This window comes from Mycteria americana, chromosome 3 (assembly GCF_035582795.1).
Source record: "Mycteria americana isolate JAX WOST 10 ecotype Jacksonville Zoo and Gardens chromosome 3, USCA_MyAme_1.0, whole genome shotgun sequence".
In the NCBI taxonomy this organism is placed as follows: domain Eukaryota; kingdom Metazoa; phylum Chordata; class Aves; order Ciconiiformes; family Ciconiidae; genus Mycteria; species Mycteria americana.
The window spans coordinates 41,714,912-41,735,387 of NC_134367.1; the positions used below are offsets into that span (position 1 = coordinate 41,714,912).

At 37.0% G+C, this 20,476-nt stretch overlaps 1 protein-coding gene across 3 annotated transcripts in view; it reads right to left on the reverse strand.

The window, feature by feature from the left end:
- RNGTT (RNA guanylyltransferase and 5'-phosphatase) overlaps nucleotides 1–20,476 on the reverse strand; it is a 197,062-nt gene that overhangs the window by 46,687 nt on the left and 129,899 nt on the right. For all 3 annotated transcript variants that reach the window (XR_012775201.1, XM_075498347.1, XM_075498348.1), the window contains exon 13: nucleotides 18,052–18,152. Coding sequence is in view for 2 of the 3 variants with exons in the window: in XM_075498347.1 (XP_075354462.1) it covers nucleotides 18,052–18,152 (101 nt within the window). In the remaining variant the exon portion in view is untranslated. The remainder of the gene's footprint in view (nucleotides 1–18,051; nucleotides 18,153–20,476) is intronic.

The following is a 20,476-nucleotide window of genomic DNA, read 5'->3' on the forward strand; positions in this document are numbered from 1 at the left end:
AGAAGACTAACAATTTCTCTTTAAAATAAACATGTAAAGAATGTAAAGAATGTAAAATTCACTTGTCTACATGGATTGAAGATATAATCAGTATGAAAATTCCCACCTTCTTATTGAAGATCTTCCATGGGAAGGCATCATGAAAGAGCATTCTTAACCATATGCATGGCAGACCACTCCAACTGATTTCTTTTTCTTCCTGTTTCCCCACACCACTTTAATGATTTATTAAAAACCAATATTTTATTAATTAATCATGCACAACCACAGAAATTATTGAATTACAGTCTACAAACCATTTAGGTATGGGTTACTGGGGAACCATGCAGATTGCAATCCTGAAGTGAAGCCTGTAACAAACAATGAATTGTTTGTCTGGAATTGGGGAGGATACGCGCCCAGCTGCCATCTACCCAGACACAAGTGCCACCAGCAGAATGCATGAACACCTGTCTGCTACGAACAACCCTACCACCCAAAATAAGGGAGGAAGGCTGTCAGAGACTTCATGAACTCTACTGAATGCTTCACTCTTCTTTCTGAAACCTGCACAGATGGTGCAAGATTTAGCTCCTCTGTTCATTATAAAATTAAGTTCCTCAGCATATTCATTATATGAACTTTTAAATGAAATTTCTTTTACAGAAATTCTTCAGGTAGTAATAAACACAGAATGAAGTATTCTGCATTCTGAAGTATTAAGAAATGCAGCTGAAGTACTTTACTGGGTGTGACAAAAGAAAGGACTATTACCTTTTAATACCAACTACCAACACAGTAATACCAATTATTACTCCTGTAATCCAGAAGACATTTGCAGTAAAGCTGCCCTGTCTTTTCTGGTGTATCACTCTGTGCAAAAAACATCAGTATCCTTACCCATAAGGCTCCTTTCTCTACAAGGGAAATCACTGCTCTGCTATCAGGGCGCTCTGCCTCACTTCAGAAGTGCCACATCTCCCCCAGTACCCCTTTCTCCATTCCTCTTTCTTTCCTTTACTTCTGACTTCAACACTCAGCTGCCCCTTGGTTTTGTTTTGTACAGGCTTTTTAAGATTACTATTTCCCTCCAATACATTCCCCCTCTTCTCCCTTCTTCCTTCTCCAAACTTTAGTACCATTTATCCTGATTCCCAAATTTAGAGAGGGGAAGCATACTTTTCTTGGAAGTGCCAGGAGGGGAGTGGGAATGCACTGGGATGATGGCAGCTTGGATGATGCTAAGAAACAGAGGGCAGCCAGCAAACAGATTAGGAACAACAAAACCTTCTGAGATGCCTCTGCTCCACACACAACATTTGCTTCACAGCAACAGCTCCCAGGTTGAAAACTACTGTTCCCATTTTTCCTGAGCAGCCATGATCTCCACGGCAATATAAACCTGATGCAGCTACTAAAAACAGACAGGGCACTAGCCAGGTTCCCTTCCTCCCAGGCACTTGGGGTATGGTCACATCCCAGTTCACAAATACCCCAAGAAGTCCCATGCAGCCAGACCCACTTGCTTGCCTGTGCAAGGGCTGAGGAAGAGGACCAGGAAGCATCATCATCTTAGCGAGCTGCTTCTACAAAATTTTTGGTCCAATATAACCTTTTTGCAAGCTCTTCATATGCTATCAGTATTCCTAGTCTCTTCTTTTCCAATGACAGCTTTTTAGACTTTACTTGAAATTACTAACCTATTTGTCACACACTCTCTAAAAAGTCAAAGAAGCTGAGGCCTCGGTGATGAGCAACTTGCAAAAATGTATCTTTCCTATAAAATGTGGGAAAAAATAATTGAATTCTTCATAAAAATTTCTGTATTATTATTACAGAAAGAGAGCATCTTTTCATTTACTGTCCTGAATGATGAATTTTTATTATGTAGGGCACAAGTGAAAGAGCAATTATTATTAAATGCTAACTGCATAGAACAAAAAATTAGTTACTTCCAGACCCTGGCTGATAACTACTGATTTAACTGGTATCAGGATGACCTGCTCTGTCACTTCTTTCATCTATTTCTGAGAAGATTTATGTAACATAAATTATTAAGTTATTAATTAACAAATGTACAGTAAAGCAGGGGCTTTTTTTTTTCCCTTTTTGCAATATGCCTCCAAGACATCATTTTTTACTGCAAGCAATTTTGCATGTCCTTTTGGACTATAATTTACCCCTGCCAAAAAAAGCCTGCTAAAAAAATTTGTGCAACATGGTTCAGTATATTTTGATTTTCCAAGCAGAAGATCCTCATGGCGGTATTATAAGCTACCTGCACAGATAATAAGCCTTTTTAGGTAATATAGTTAACTGCAACAAATTACAGGTATTGCAGGAAAAAAAAAAATCATATTGTTCATTATAAACACTGTGAACTTAATTCAGGTCTGATTTAAGGTAAGACAAAGTCTCTAGAAAAAAGCAGTATGTTTTCTTAGACTGATACAGCTGGGAAAAACAAGGACTGGAGCATGCAAGTTAACTTCGAGTATGAAGAAAGACTTTGATGTCTCAAAATTTGGCTATTTTTAAAATATATATGATAAGCACAAGAAAATAACATAAGCTATTGCCTTTTCCTATATACCCAGTCGTACCTACATCTTCAGACCATCAGAGAAACTATTCAATCAGCATACAGGAATGCAATTTCAGCTATTTCATGGAAATCCTATGCATTTTAACCAGGACTTTAATCACTTTGGAGTAGCAACTGACATCAAATAAAAAATAATCACTTTTACTGGGAAACCAACCCTGAAGACTCACATGCAAATATGGGTGAGAGAAGGAAAGGAGAACGAATAAAACTTTAGCAGGAACACCAAATTGAGTCTATCTGGGAACAGTATCACAGAAGATGAGAAGACACAGAAGAGAGAAAAGGGCAAACTGGTAGGGCACATATTCCCGTAACAGATGATGGGAAACCTACATTTTAACACATCCCTGCTGTCAAATTTTACACCAGCTAGGAAACCCAACAACAAAGTGTCTCATATGTTCTTTTACAACCTGGTTTCTTAAGAGAAGTGCAATTTAGGATTGGTCAAAGTTATTCCTTTTACTCAGCTACTACAGATCTGTGCTCTGGATCTACCTGTCCCAGCATAAGTAACGCACAGCTCCTGGGGTCGACTCTTTTTGGAGGAATTCAATTTCTTTTGGATGCTAGGCTGTAACCTTAACATTCCTCTGCTACATTTTACATGCACAGACTAGTGACAATAGGATTACTTTGACAGTTCCTACAATTCCACATTTTTTGTCTAACCTATTTAATTTCAAATTCAGAATATTGCTTTAATTTTTCACATCCGGACTTACACTGGAAGAAGACTTATCCATGATTGACTTAAAATGCACAGAAAACGAATTAACTCTAGGTTTACTTTATATGCACACACTTACTTTCCTGAACCAGTAAAAGACAGTATCAGAAAACAATTAATACAAATGCTGCAAAATCAAGTTTTAATTGTTCCTTCAGACAAATCCTTTATCTGTTTAAAAATTAAATAGGCCATTCCTTTCTTTGAAGCTACTTTCAACACCACCTTGTTATTATGGCAGAGAAAATTTATTATCAGAGAGCAAACATGCACTTCATTCAGGTATAAATCACTCAAAAGCTAAGATAGAATGTAATTATTGTATTTGACATTTGAAAACTAAAAGAAAGGAAAAGAGAATTGTTTTCCTTAGGACCAGAATGCAGGAAGAAGGGTTTTTAGACAAGCTAGAGAATTCTTGTTCATTAAGTTGTTATGAAGACACCCAGGCTAAAGAAGTCTGAGTGAGGAAAAAAGGGTGCAACCTCATACTTGAGAGCTTGTGAGAGTTGCAAAATTATTTCTTACCCAACTTTCTCAAGCTTGCACACATGGCACAAACAGATTTTCTGCAATTGCCCCAATATCCCAGACAGTTCTGTAGATCTAAGCTAGTCTGTTTTCACTGCAGTTGAAACAATGGTTATTCTCCTCACTATACGTTATCCTTTCTCCATTCATCAGTTTTTAATAAAACCCACCTTCATCTAAGCTTATCAGTGGTCTTTCCTTATATAGGAGACTGGTTGGTATTTACAGAACCTCAGAGTTTGGGGAGGGTGGGGTGTGGTTTTGGTTTTAAGTACAGCAAACTTGAGCAGAGAGCTGCCATAGCTACCAGTAAATAAATAACAGATTATCTAAAACAAAGGTAGAGAAAGCTCTCTAGAATTAAGGTTTCCTCCACCCCAATTTTTCCCCCAATTCACCCTTTCTCACTGCTAATATTATTCCATAACTTTTGTATTTCTGTCTTTGCAGGTCCCCTTGGTAATTAAACTTCAGGATGAGGCTTTGTCAAAAAAAAAAAAAAAAAAAAAAAAAAAAAAAACCAAACAAAAAAAACCCCAAAAAACACCAACCACCAAACCTGCCAACTTCTCTGTTGACAGAGCTGCTGTTTTAGAGCTTCAGAAACCCATTCAATTTTTTTTTTAAGTTAATTTTAAGTTAAAAAAACTATTTGTGATCCTGGAACTATTACATCAGAGGAATTAACTTTAAATTATCACCACATTCTTGCCCTTTTGTCATATCCATCTCTGTTTTTCTGTCAGAAAAATCTTCTATACACTTTATGTCTTGCAAGAAATTCATATTAATTCAAATTTAGTGAATCAAAGGAATAATTTAGGTTGAGCAATAACAGAGATATATCTTCTGCATTAAACAAGAGTACATAACTAGATTGCACTGTTTAAATATTCACTTGGTAAAAAACTGCAACAGAGAAGCGACTCCGCAAAGTCTACATCTATAGTATCTTTATGTTCTGGATTGTTTAAAAATCCATTTCTGGATTGTTTAAAAGTCTTTTTGTATGCAACTTTCATTTAAAAAGAATCATCAGTTTCATAACACAGCTTTCAGCAACAAACACAAACATTTGGACCAAATGCTATATAAAATCCTTTGGGAAATGAATGATCCTCAGTCTATACAACGGAAAGCTACAGAACAGACAATGCTGTATAATTTCAATATTAGTTATTTTCTGCACTAGTTAGGGTTCATTCCTTTTCCTCAGGCTTGTCTGGTAAACTTGTCAACAATGTAAGTTTTTAAGTAATTGGTACAGGCTATACCATGCTCTAAATGTATGGGACCAATTTATTTTTACTCAAATGAAAGTGTTTTTACAACTGTAAAACACTGGACACTCCTTTTGCCACAGACTGGCTATAGGTGTGCCTTTTGCCAATACAGGCTCTATCAAACCACAAAAATTTGCCAGCCAAATAACTTCAAAGAATCTTAATTTTATCTCCAAAAAAGGCAGGATATCATCTTCAGAAGACACTTGGAAAATTCCTCCATAGTGCACGTCTCTGAATATTACAAAGAAACAACTGGCATACAATACACGTAAAAAAAATACACGTAATAGCTTCCTCTTATTTTTAATGTAAAAGAAAACTAAGGTAAACAGCAGAGAAATTATCACTGTTCGTACAGAAACCATTCATCATATCCTATTATAAGGCTGAGTAAAAGAGGAAAAAGACTCGTTTTGATTATCTAGTTTTAGTTGACAATTCAAATAACTGAAGCTTAATACTTCTGCTGTTAAAAAAAGCTGTATTTATGACCTATCTCAGATGGAAGAAAGCATTTGCATGCCATACCACTGTCTCTTCTAAAACCAAAACATTATTCTACTTTATCATGATACCAATTAATCTTTCAAAACACAACTTTCTAACACATAAGTAACGTGTGAAGATTTTTATCAAAATGAGTACTGTGCAGAAAACTAAGCACAAACATCTTGCTCAGTGAGACTTGAGAGTCATTTCTGCTTCTCTTCTTGAATGAGAGCAGAATGAACAACGGCAAGTCCTGAATCAGAACTGCGTACAGATCATTATCATCACAAATTAAGAAGTCAGAAATGTTATTAATACATTAGTTGAGAAGGGTTAACCGTGCCCATAGTGAATCTTCCCTTCTGGAGGGGAGAGAATAGTTCAGAGCCTTCATTAGGAGATATCCAATTCACTTCTGAGTCCATCTATCCTGCTCTACTCTCCAAATCCAGTGATTTCCTACCATGGAACATCCACTTCCAAGCAGAATTTTGTACTCCTGAGTAAAAAGATTAAAAACCTGAGCATTTGAGATTGGATGCTTTAACATTCACCAAAAGAGCGAAGTGCTTTTATAAACATCTGTGAGAGATGATGGTTTTGATATGCAGACTTGAGAGAGAAAAAAATAAAATAAAGTTCACTATCCCATTTCACTCTCCTCATTACAATCTTCTCTATCCTGTAATTAGAGGTACACATTATATTTAATTTATCATCTACTGATAAATATTTGCTCACGGTGCAATCTTTTAATACTTTGTGAAACAAGGCTTTATTTTTAAGTATGAAAATAGCCAACGATTATAGCTTTGAAAATATTTAGTTGTTTTAAGGGAGAAAAATGCCATCTGCTGGGTACAGCTGAGGACTGTCCTTTTCTTACTAACACACCATTCTGCCCTGAGCAAGTTTTCACTTCAGACTTCATTTTTCCCATCTTTAAAACTGATACAGATATATGCAATGCTTTGGGGGAGTATGTAATAGCGGCCTCATTAAAACTGTGTAACATGAAACTTCTTCCTGTCTTATCTCTCAGAGATTGGGAGGTCTGACAATAGACAGGATGACGAGCATTTGAATAAGGATGCTTTTAATCCTTCAAGAACAATTTTAGAGACAATTAGAATTGTCTGTAAACCGCCCAATATTTCACATGCTCTTGTATATCCACATATATGAATTTTGCAGGTAGGTAATTAAAAAATTATTCAGCTTATACATATAAAGCAGAGCAGCATGCTGGCATTTGTTTCTCTATTAGTCATATACAACTTTTCTACCATTCATAAGCCAGTGATGGAACACTGGTTGGTAAAGGACAAATGCAGAACCAGTTAGTTATCTAGCTTAAAACCATGAAACCAAGGCACTGAAAATCATACTGCTGCAGCAAGAAAAATAACAAAAAGGAGAATCATAGAATCATTTAGGTTGGAAAAGACCTTTAAGATCATTGAGACCAACCATAAACCTAACACTACCAAGACCACCACTAAGCCATGTCCCTAAGCACCACATCTACACGTCTTTTAAATACCTCCAGGGATGGCGACTCAACCACTTCCCTGGGCAGCCTGTTCCAATGCTTGACAACCCTCTCAGTGAAGTAAAATTTCCTAATATCCAGTCTAAACCTCCCCTGGCACAACTTGAGGCCATTTCCTCTTGTCCTATGGCTTGTTACTTGGGAGAAGAGACCAACACCCACCTCACTACAACCTCCTTTCAGGTAGTTGTAGAGAGCAATAAGGTCTCCCCTCAGCCTCCACTTCTCCAGGCTAAACAAATCCAGTTCCCTCAGCCATTCCTCATCAGACTTGTGCTCCAGACCCTTCACCAGCTTCGTTGCCCTTCTCTGGACCTCAATGTCTCTCTTGTAGTGGGGGGCCCAAAACTGAACACAGCATTCAAGGTGCGGCCTCACCAGTGCTGAGTACAGGGGGACAATCACTTCCCTAGTCCTGCTGGCCACACTATTCCTGATACAAGCCAAGATGCTGTTGGCCTTCTTGGCCACCTGGGCACACTGCTGGCTCATATTCAGCCGGTTGCTGACCAACACTCCCAGGTCCTTTTCCACCGGGCAGCTTTCCAGCCACTCGTTCCCAGGACTGTAGCGTTGCATGGGGTTGTTGTGACCCAAGTGCAGGACCTTGCACTTGGCCTTGTTGAATCTCAGAAGTTGAGAATGTCCAGTTAAGAAATATATGGAAAGAGCTGAGAACTGCAAATAGCAAAGTCAGATTTAACAAAATGGACAATCTTTAAAATTAAGAAGTATGACAAAAGGAGGATACGGTTCCCACATGTAAACACAAGGCGGAAAAGAGAAGAGTTTTGTTTTGATTCATAACAGCCAAGGAAATTCTTTTACGTTTTTGTTTGTGTTTTTAATTTTACAACATAAAGCAGCAGCTGTCATCTGTGTGTGTATACACACACACATATGCCTATAGGTATATATAAATAAAAAAATCTGATCAATTTCATGTGAAGTTGAAGCAGCTTACAACCTTGGAAAACTGGGTTTCAAAGTTAAAATAGAGGCTTATTTTTCAATATACAATGATGCTAAAAATGAAGTAGGTCCTGTGCATGAACATATCTTCCATGTGTCTAAGATAAAAGCCTTGAAGTTTATTTCAGAATAGACTTCCGTACAAAGCCACGTTTGTACTTCACAATCACTGTCATAAGACTGCTTCATAAAAAGCAAGCAAGCATAAGAAGTGTATGAAAATAAGGAATTTTGGCGTTTTTAAGATCCTCTAGTAGGATGACATGCTTACATCTGTTGTCAGGTGGAACCAAATCTCTACTGAAAACTATTAAAGGCTTTTTACAAAGCACTAGGTATTCCCTGTCAAAGTGCAGTACGTGCACAAGCTCCATACCTAGCAGTTACTGTTCTTTTCGCTGTTGCTTAGGTAAATAACAACATGGATTCTTCATTACCATTGACTTGTCAGGCCTTGATTATGCAAATTAGTCTCCCACAGACAGATACATGCACCTATGGCCTCACTGATTTTAATGTGTTTCTACAATAGGATAAGCATCTTTTCCCAGAAAAAAAACCTACAAGCTGGGTGTTAGCCAAAAAGATGGCAAGTGTGAATTACCAAGCCTATGGTAGATCCTAAGTCATTAAAGTAACAGATACTAAAAATCCCACTTATTTCCTCAGAATGCAAATGTCCCTTAAAATGCTAATTTTTAAAAAACCCATCATATATTTTATTTATTTTTTTAATCAATCATCACAACTTGAATCCCTACAAAACCAGAGATACTGGATAATTATTCTAAAAAATAATTATGTAGGTTTACTTTCTAAAGTCTCTAGGTTGTAAGATAAGCGCATGTACCAAGAGTTTTACTTGGCTATTGAACAGGGAGGGTGAGACTGCTGATAATCTCCCAGTGTTTCAGAAGCCCACAGTTGCAGACATACCATATTGATAACAGAGTCATGGCAGAAATGCAAACAACCTGCATCAGGGTCATTTATTTTGTTGACATGTTTTGCTGATTCCAAAGTACTTATGAATTCAGGAAGACACAAAAAGCTGGGCTTCTAATTCCTAAACCAATTTTAAAAAGTTCTGATGGTATCAAAGCAAACTGAATGGCACTCTTGGAGTTGTAACTGTCATGAATTATTTCCATCTTTAATATATTCATTATTTAGTACTTATATCTGTTCTTTTGTGATAATACCAAACTTGCAAATCAGAAAATTAAATAATAAAATGTTCAGAGTAAGACTGGTGAAGAGTACAAAACAGTTACAACATCTGTCTGTCCAGTCTGTTTGTTCTCCTCTACCCCTCTTAGTTGCTTTATTCTTCTTTGAAATACACCACAGTATGCAAGGAAGTCATCTGAGCTGAGTTTTTTTTCCTTAAATACATGTTTCTTTAATTCCAAACACCTGGAAAAATACCTAGCATTCAGATCTCTAATAATTCTATACTAATGCTCTTTTCCAAACACAGTTTTAAATGTACCAATCTGTAAACTCAAGAAAACAGACAATAAAAATCTCATTAAACAACAAACTAAAAAAAACTCAAACAACTGAATATTAATTCATACTGTAGGCAATTAATGCAGGAAAAAATATTCTGAATTAAGGTATCATTTATAGCATACTCACAAAATCTAGCAAATACTCCTTGTCTGAAGGAGACCAAATAGTTACTACATGCAAAAATGAATTTCAAAGAAGGTCAAATCAATTTATAAAATCCATTAAAAACACTTTGAACAGGATGTTCAAGAATACTCCCCAAGAACTCCTACAATTTAAAAAGTTAATGTATATTGGTGCAAAAGAAAAATATATTCACAACTGAATTTCAGTAGGTCTGAGAGCAGCATATCTATTGTTCAAGCTATAGCAAAAGGAAGATGAACATTTTCCCTATTTAAATTAGACAGTTTTTAAATTATGCATCTGGCAAACTTGTACACCATATAACAAAGAACAATGGCAAATTCCTCTATTGTTATTTTGTCTCTAAAAGGACAATCCCACAGTTTGTAAATTAAATGCAGGTACAGTAAGTATTCTGAAAAATCTCTTATGTACAGTAAAGAAAGCATGAAGAAAGAAAAGCAAAAATGTTTTAAAATATTTAGTAATTAAATATCTAACAGTTCCATATTATCTGCAAAATATTTAACATCTGATCTGCAGGTAATCACAGAATAACTTGATTGGAAAGGACCTTTACTTGTCATCTGCCTCATGCTCAAGACAGGGTCAGCTTCCAAGTTGTATCAGGTTATATCACAGCCATATCCAGTCAACTTCTGAGTATCTGCAAAGACTCTACAGCTTGCCAGCCTACTACAGCGTTTGACCTTTCTGACACACTTTCTCCTCCCATCCTTCTACAGTGTGCGTCCTTTGTTTTCATTCTTTCAACATGCATCTCTGAGTGGCCTGACTCCATCTCCTCTATAACTTGCCGTTAGGGAGTGGTAAGCAGCAATAAAGTATTACATAGCCTTCTCTTCCTCGGCCTGAACAAACCCGGTTCTCTCAGCCTCTCTTTGTGTATGATGTTCTCCAATCCCCTCCCTGTCTTGGTGGTCCTCCACTGGACTTGCTCCAGTGCATCAATGTCTTTCTCATACTGGGGAGCCCAAAACTAGATGCAGCACTCCAGACACAGTCTCCCAAATGCTGAACAGAGGTGAAGAACCATCCCCTCCACCTGCAGCCCAGTTATCAGCTGGCTGTCTTTGCCACAAGGGCTAACTGCTGCCCCAGTTTCAAAGCTTTGCTTTCCGGTACCCTGAGGTCCAGTTTGCTTAAGTAGTCCCTAACCTGAACTTCCTCACGTGTTGGTAGTAATTCATTTCCCTGAGCTCCGCCATGAGGCTCAGGGACCTCAGAGACCTGAGAGTAGACCTTGCCAGTCAAGACCAAAGCAAAGGCGGCACCGTGTACCTCAGCCCTCCTTGTACCTTTTCTCACTACGTCTCCTGCTGCATCAGCAGCACACCATTTTCTTTAGTCTTCCTTTCGTTACCAAGGTATCTATAGAAGTCCTTCACTTATCTTCAACTCCAGCTGAGTTTTGGCTTTCCTCAGTGCTTCCCTCTACACCCAAACACTCTTTTTATGTTCTCCACAGAGGCCTGTCCCTGTTTACATTTCATACACTTCATTTTTTGGGTGAGTTGACTCAGGAATTCCCCATTCAAGCAAGCCAGCTGTCTGCTGTACCTGCTTGTCTTCTTGCACAATGGAAAAGTATGTCCTTGTGCATTTTGAGGAGGTTGTCCTTGAAGAGCAACCAGCTCTCCTGGGCCTCTCTGCACTTTAGGGGACCTCCCATAGGGTACTACCTACCTGTTCCTTGAAAAAGCCAAAGCCAGCTTTCTTGAAGCCCAAGATCATTTCTTCACTGCCTGCTTCTCTGACTCCTCTCTCAGATTCTACCACGTAGGGTAGAGGTTGGCAGGACCTGGGGGCGTTGGTTGACAGTCGCCTGAATATGAGCCAGCAGTGTGCCCAGGTGGCCAAGAAGGCCAGCAGCATCCTGGCTTGTATCAAAAATAGCACGGCCAGCAGGACTAGGGAAGTGATCGTGCCCCTGTACTCGGCACTGGTGAGGCCGCACCTCAAATACTGTGTTCAGTTTTGGGCCCCTCACTACAAGAGAGACATTGAGGTGCTGGAGCGTGTCCAGAGAAGGGCAACGAAGCTGGTGAAGGGTCTGGAGCACAAGTCTGATGAGGAGCGGCTGAGGGAGCTGGGGTTGTTTAGCCTGGAGACAAGGAGGCTGAGGGGAGACCTTATCGCTCTCTACAACTACCTGAAAGAGGTTGTAGCGAGGTGGGGGTCGGTCTCTTCTCCCAGGTAACAAGTGATAGGACGAGAGGAAGGGTTATCAAGCATTGGAACAGGCTGCCCAGGGAAGCAGTTGAGTCACCATCCCTGGAGGTATTTAAAAGACGTTTGGATGAGGTGCTTAGGGACATGGTATAGTGGTGGTCTTGGTAGTGTTAGGTTTACGGTTGGACTCGATGATCTTAAAGGTCTTTTCCAACCTATACGATTCTGTGATTCTGTGACCTTACAGTTGTTTAGCTGGGGATAGCATCAGCCCTCAATTTCCATATTCACAAGAAGCAAGAAATCTAAGCTACATGGCCAAAATATCTATCCAAATGTAAAATAGAGGACAGAGAAGTGCATGGGAGATAAGAAAATTTTAGAGGCATATCGTATTTGGGAGCTTTTCTTGATCTTGCTTACAGATAGAAATGGATCTTTAACAGAGTGGATAATCGTTATGATAGCTGACATGAGCAACTAGAAAGACTGCTTTAAGGTGGCAGCTAGTTCACGAAAAAGGAACAGGGTCTATAAAACATACAAGGCTACATTTACATTTCATTTTGTAAGCATATAGATAACTTTAGGATGACATGAGGCAAAGCTTTTTAAAATCTGGAGAAATGAGTAGCTAAAGTAGAATAATTATCTGACAGATGGAGATTGCCCAAGGCTGCCACTTGAACATATAAAAAGATGAGGCTGAGTTCATTTTTGAAATCCAACATTAGAAATTCCAAGAGCATCCTGAGTATTAGTTGTGGAAGGTACAACATTATGTTCAGTGTACCAGAGTATAAATAGAAGTTAGATTCAAAGCCTTACTTTGAAAATAGTTTTTAAAAACTGAAGTGTTACGAAGAGATTTTAGATATCCTCACATAAGCAATATCACATAAATACTTACAGCATAGTACCTAGGTAAAATCTATATCTACTAGTTTCCATTGCAATGCCAATGGTGGCAGTTGTGGATGCCTATTTCTACCATGGTAATATTTGTGCTTCCCCTTCCCATGCCACCATGTTGTTCTTTCTACACATAACATCCTCTCTCGATCAGTTTGCACAACGCTGCTGCTACAGTTCTTCAGAACTAGTAAGACCTGCTGTGGTAACAGCTGAATGCCTGAAGGTAATACCTAAACAAATTACTCCTTTACTTTCATTTGTAACTCTTACATTCCATGAAAAGTAAGCAACTTCAAAGCACACGCTTCCTTTAACAAGAGTACAGCCATAAATGCAGTTAATATATTCAAACCTGCACTCCTCCTGCTGTCATCCCAACACTGTGCATCTTCGCATCTATTTGCAACATCTTGTCCTTATTTGTTCCATAATTGCTGTGCGACATCATCTGCATTCTGCCTCCTAACTCCACCGCACTCAACAGCAATGCAGCCCCAATATTGACTGTGATCTTTGGAGGCTAGAGGAATATGGGATTATTATATTTATTGCCAGGGTACTATTTGTAAAGGTCCCTTTCTGTGATGGATGGCACACGTAAGAACAAGTTTGTTCTCTTTGATAAGGGGCATTCTGCAAACAGGTGAGAAGAGCTCACAGCCCAAACCAACAATTTATGAATCACATAAAAGGGGGAATGGAAAGAGAGGAGGGAGCAACAAAACACGGGCCAAAAAACCTATCATGTCAGTTCTGCAGATCTTAGCTGATTCAATTAACTTTCATGATTTTTCAGCCAGTTACCAATTTTTTTTCAAAGCAGAAGAGTGAGGAAGACTAGCTTATAAAATGGATAAGCCACCCCGTGACAGACAACATAGCTATATGACAGCAAATCAAGAACATCATGGTTATTTTGAACCATTTGCAGCTTCTTCCCTCCTAGCCCCCAGCAGCTCTTTCTAATTTATGGAAGAAAAAGGACAACATCACATCTAACAAAAGGAAAATATTCACTTGCCTGTAGTCATGAATTCTATATCTGGTTGTTGATTTGTAATTACCAATGTATCCGAGATTTTAAGCCCCTGCTGTCAAGATTTTAAGCCCCTGCTGTCCTCAAATGTATTGTACTTTATCTCCCATTATTTATTACTTGACAATGTCCAAGCTAAACAGAACTTTGCCTAAACACTGTTTGTTTGGTTTTTTCCCCCCATGTCATCTACTTAATCATGGATATAATAAAAAACCGCTATAGACTTGCTACTAACAAAGAGTTCATGTCTACTTCAGATTACTAACTTTTTTTTAAAGAAACAAGCCTTTATTACTATTTATCTCTTAGAAGATGAGCGAAATTCTTGATTATTTCCAATACTTCAAGGTTCTATATAAAATTTATATTATTCTGTGATTTAAAATGGTATTGAATTGACCCAGTAAGATATTCATTCAAATCCAATAAAACCAAAGCCTTGCCTGTAATTTGATTTTAGCATGTCTGATTCAGATAAAATGAAGGAACTTGCACAGGCTAATTAAAAAACTGTAAAAGGAAGCATGGACATTTAAGAAATTCTGGTTTTGGAAGCTACCGCAAATCTGGCACTATGCAGACATTTTCAGTTGATATTTGTGATATTTAAATAAGACTCAGAGTTGGTTTGGGGTTTTTTTTTTGTTTTTTTGTTTTTTTGTTTTTTGTTTGTTTGTTTGTTTGTTTGTTTGTTTTTTTTTTAAGAAATATTCTTAGAGTCAGACATTTTGGGAACAAGCACCTCTACTGTTTAAAAACAGTCTTTACTGTAATATAACTGAGATATTTCACACAGCAATTAAATATCTTCCACATTCTCTTCTGACAAGGTCGTTTAACTTGTAGGTCATTTGAAAATGCAGTTGATGTGCTCAAGTCCCTGTTATTTTATTCTTTATGAGTATCATAATAATTTAGGAAAAATACAAGGTACTGTTATATGATCAAAGGGGTCCACTTTGCATTGCGGACGTGAGACCATTATCTTAGTAAACCTGAAATGATAGAGAAGTGCTGGGAAGTGAGTCTACCTTTTTAAAGCACACGTAATGTGAGGGCTTTTCAGTTCAACTGCTGTGTTTCACCAGAGATAAACAACGAAGTACTCTCTCGCTTAGCTGATTTAATAAGTTGTTGGTTTGGTTTTTTGTTTGTTTGTTTTTATTTTTTTAAATAAAAGTAACTATATTGATGTGATGAGAAGAGATTGAGAGAGAACAAAAGCTGGAATTCTTGCTAACACAACATAAAAAGAGTTAATCTAACCATCATCCTGATGCTTGGGCAGGCTGGACTATGACAATACACAGGACAATTACCATGGCTCAGCTGATAAACTGTAACTCACTAAGGTGCAATAATGCAATTTCTTTCAAATATGCACACTGAACAGGAGTGTCAGGATTAGGTCACTGAGGTTAGAGAAACCCTGCCTTTCTTTGGGATGCAATAGTATCTTTTTTCTTTATGTTTATTCTTTGTTATGCAGTCTTCATCTTTATAGGGAAGCTTATTCTAAAAGTACTTCATAGATCATAAGCCCAATCCTTCTTTTTAATTCAGTGGCAAAACTCCTTCCGATATGAATAGTGAAAGAACTGAGCCCTAGATAAAAACAATTGGTTATTCATCTGTAACTGAACTACATCTGGGGTGAAACACAGCAGCTATTTTGCAGTTAACATTACTGGTGCAGACTGATCTATGGATGGAAATGCACAACTGAAAACACAGGGGAATTTTAGGTAGATGGGAAATGATCATACTGACTAAAATCTGGGAAACTCCCTAGAGGTAACTCCTTTATTTATACGAAAAATGCACAAGATTGTTTACAATTGTTCAGGATCTCAATTACATATGCTATCCAAAAGACGTGTCCAACAGCTGACAGCGCTCTAATCTCATGCTACTGAATAAATAATGATCCTATATGCTTTTTTCACTATTTAAGTGAACAGGGAACTATAAATACAAGGGCTGTATGGTTGGACTTTTGTAATACAGGTTCAGCCTGCATCACTACTGGCTAGGCTGTAAACTGTGGTAAGATCACACCCACTTGTAGCACAGGTTTAGCCATGTCTGTATTTCAAGATTTAAAGATGAGCCTGTAAATCAGAACAGAGGACTTGGAAATTACAGACAATCCCTGTTCTCATTGTTTCAAGCTGTCAGGTATTTGAGATCAATACTTTGACTTTGGCTCCTCATTTGTCAGTAAGAGATCAATACAAAGGCATACCTTCTATTTCCATAAATATTATTGCTTAACTGTACCAAAACAACACACAAATTCTATAACAGTACTTTAACCACATCTGTATTACTCTGCTGTCAAATACATGCCAGATTTCTTTTTGGATTACTGAAGAAGAAGAAAACTTTTTCTACCTAAAAGGTTGAAACCAATATCAGTGCTTGCTTCTAATCTCAGTGGGGTGGGGGGAGGCAGGAAGCCTAACGTTGTCATGTTAGAATTGCCAGTAGCAAGACATTCAGTTCATCGAAACAGAATTTTTAGTTATATCACAGATCAACCATTTTATTATGGTATTATTTTCACATAGTTGAAACATGGTAGAACTTTTCTAAATGTTAGAAAGTGTCTCCAATTCCACAATGGATCAGCCATTCTTCAATAACTTGCTACTAACTGCCCAACTTTTTAGAAATAGTTTTTTGCTGGCTCATATTTTATAACCTTTTCATGTTCCGATCAAATAATCTATGCTGTAATTTATTAAACATAACACAATAGCACTGACAGTTTTCTATTTGAAATCAGTGATAACTAATCGAGTGTTCCTTTTTAATGTGAAATGAAAAATCTATTGTGTTTTGCTTCTGAATCACAAGCTAATACTGTATATTTATAAACTCCAGAAGTCATAGAATACCATAATAAAAATAACCTTCCTATCAAATAATGGGTAATTTTAAAATTTTTTTTTACAGAAATCTTTGTCATATGACACTGTTCTGTGACTTAAATAAAAGCCAAACAAACATGAAATGTTTATAATGAGCTGATTCTCTGAAGTCAAACTTAAAATATTCCTGTATGTTCTCTGAAATAGTTATGTTGTTACTGAGGACTTAATATTGTATTTTCAAATACAAAAATCTGAATAGATAATTCTGACCTCATGAAATGCTCAGAAGTTAGCAGTTGACTACATCTTGCAGAATAAACCCCATATCCTTAAGATACTCTCTATTCACCAAATATATTCATTAACATGACATGCAAATGTCTAAAAGTTAGATGGGCCATTATTAGCACTCTGGAATACATAAGCAATATTAATTGTTTAATCGTATTGAGTTGCCTGTGGCACCGGGCAAAAGAAAAGCTGAATGTCAGTATTTCAAACTGTCAGTTGAAATGAGTCCCAGATGTTAAAACATTAAGCAACCTAAAAATCAATTAACTTCGTTTTAAACAAAACCTTTTCCAAAGCAAGCTTTAATCTAGTGACTCAATCTTCCCCTTCCCCTCCCTGCCACAACTGAACATGGAAATTGTCCCCATTTAATATGTGCAGTGACTGAACTAGGCAAATAGTATGTAGAACTGATGTAATGTCAAGATTTACATGTCTTCTGCCATTAGAACTCACTGTTTCTGATTAAGATTTCAATGGTTTTAAAGACAATACCAAAGAATACCTATTGAGTAAAAATGTCAAGTTTTTTTTTCTCTAAGAAAACAAGTGCCGTTTGCCATTGTGCAGAATTCTAAAATGGAAGAAAGCTTACGTTGTTGTTATTTTGCATAAAACCAATGGAAAATAGTTATTTTTTATAAGAACTTAAGGTTATACAGCCTGCCTACTTTCTAAAAACATAAGGGGTAGTACCAAATCCAAACAGGACTTTTTTTAGAAATTTTATGAAACAATTTAAGAATGAGTAAATTTACATTATAAACATCTGCCATTGTTTTCTGTACAACACTTATTACAACAGTTGCCTACATTTTCAGTGAACAAACTCTACAGAATAAAGAAAGGCTTCGCCCCAGGAAGTGTCAAGAAATATCAGAGGAGAGATTAACTGCTAAGGGGTATTCACATGAGTGTTACACATTTAAAAAGGGAAGGTATTACATACCCCTCTCCACCAATTCTTGTTATCTTTAGACGAAAATCAACAGAGTTCAGGCTGGGTGGCTTCCATTTCAAAATATCATCACATCGACCAGGCTTGTATTTCTGAAGCAAATTAAAAAGCAGTTTAATTATGCTTATTGGTTTTCACTGGTTTTAAAAGCATTCAGACTACATTCAGCATTTCAGACCATATTAGCTGTCGCTAACAAATTACAATACTTAGTGACTGAAACAATGAATTCCATTACCACGGAGGTAGTTGTGCTTCACTACTTTATTTGCTGCTCCCTTTTAAAACTGCTTAGCACTGTAGCCAAGCCATTACATATAATAAAAAGCTGAGAATGGAAATAAAAATTAGCATATTTCATTATCTCTCTCTGGCTAATGGAAATTTTCAAGAAAGAAAATAAGACAGCACAGAAACAAATGAAAACATTGATAGGACATACATAAAAGATACATTTAAAATAATCTCAACATTTTTGAACAATTTTATGAACCATATTTTTGTTATCCATGCTATTGGCTGACACAACATGAAAAAGCCAGAAGTCACCATACTGCCAACAATCAGAAAGACCCATCAGAAACATGTTCTTTCATACCAGAGGAATTTAACTTATGGAAAGATTAAAGAACATCATGACATACAGGAACACATATAAGGGAACATCTGTTGCTTAAAAGAAAGGGTACACACTTGAACCAAAAGTTGCAAGGAGCAATCTTCTCTTAAATTAGAGCTTTGGTTTCTCATGGTCTCTTCTATCATCTGCTTTGGTTTACTAAGCTGCCATTTTGTTCATCCTCAGCTAATAGCAAGAGCTAACCTGCTAACCCTTTCCTTACTAGAGTATCTTTCATGGCAATAAAGAAAATCAGAATTAACATGAATAGGGCAAAAGTAAAAGAATAATTTGGAGATACACAGAATGAGAATTTTTAGTTGTTAGATACTTACTAATCCACAATGAGAAAATTTATGCAATTTTACCTAAAAAAACCCCAACAATGTCCAGTGTCTTTTGGTAACAAAGCAGTCACTAGCATCACATTGCACCCGTGCTGTGTTAAATATTTGCAAAATGCAAAATCTACTGATGATAAACCTAACAGTTCTAGATCTAAAGTGATAAAAGCAAATGAAGAATCTTCTGTTTTCTGATGTAAGAATGGAAAGTTATTCTTTCCAAAACAAATGCAGTTGCCTATCATTTCTTGATGAAAAGATGGTGTGTGACTTTTGCTAGATGGTAAGCAAAGGCAAGCTTCACATAACTGAAACCCAAATCAGCTCTAGACATTTCTAGCCATAGTTCTGCTACATGTGACAAAAATAACCTACTAAAAGCTTCTTCTGGAATTGAAACGTGGCTGGCAAGAGTGCATTATCTCTTATTTTTTTTATCATGGCCCTTAGATCGTTTGAGAGCAATGGCTTCAGGCGTTCTGTTCTGGTTCCCGTTCAGGGCATTATAAATCCGTTCCAAACATTAGTATTAGAGTCACCTGCCCAACTTACTATTCTAATCATGCACGGCTCTGCACTGAATTTCTCCACAATCTTCTCCTCAACATCTGAATAAAATTTAAATGATTTATCCTTGTCCTTAGGACAACATACAGGAGCTGCTTCTGACACCTCTTATCTATGCCTGCTCCCCTTCCACATCTTTTATTTTATTCCTTCCCAGCTATATTCTAGTTGAAAACTGTCCCTTGGAAAGCAACTTTCTTCAATGATCACTCACATCTGGAACTCTTGCCAAATCAAATCAAACATCCTCGTTTCACTCGAATCAGAAAACTAGTAAGATACAGTGTGGTAGTAACGTTATGAAAGTATGTTTCTTTCTTTCTTCTCTTCCCACCGTATTTCCCCTTCATATGATTTCTGTGCTGTAACATCAGCAGATATTTAAAGAAAATTCGTTGCCTGTACACCTTTCCAAAACGCGATTTAGAAAGGTATTGTTTAAGCAATTTATGAAAACCAGAAAATCTTTCAGCAGTAAAGAAATATTCCTTTAGTTGCCACCATCCCACTATTCCCTCCCTTATTTCTCTGACTCTTTTCCATTCCCCAGAAATATCTTAAAATTCCAATGATCTCATCTTTAAATTCTTATAGTAACCAAATTTATCTTCCTCCTTAGCTCTTTCCTCTACTTTCCCAAACTAAAAATCTGCTATCATGCAGTATGGTGTTAAAAACATTTAAGGACTCATGCCATACATACTAACTGATACGAAATAGGTAAAACAGAATATACAAAATATGATGCTCAGTAAAGCATTTAAGCTTTTCAGATCATCATTACATATATAATTTTTTATATGCAGATTATGTATTTAAATATATTTTGAAGTACTTACATTCAATTTTATAGAAAGTATTTATTAGTTTAGTATATATTCAATTG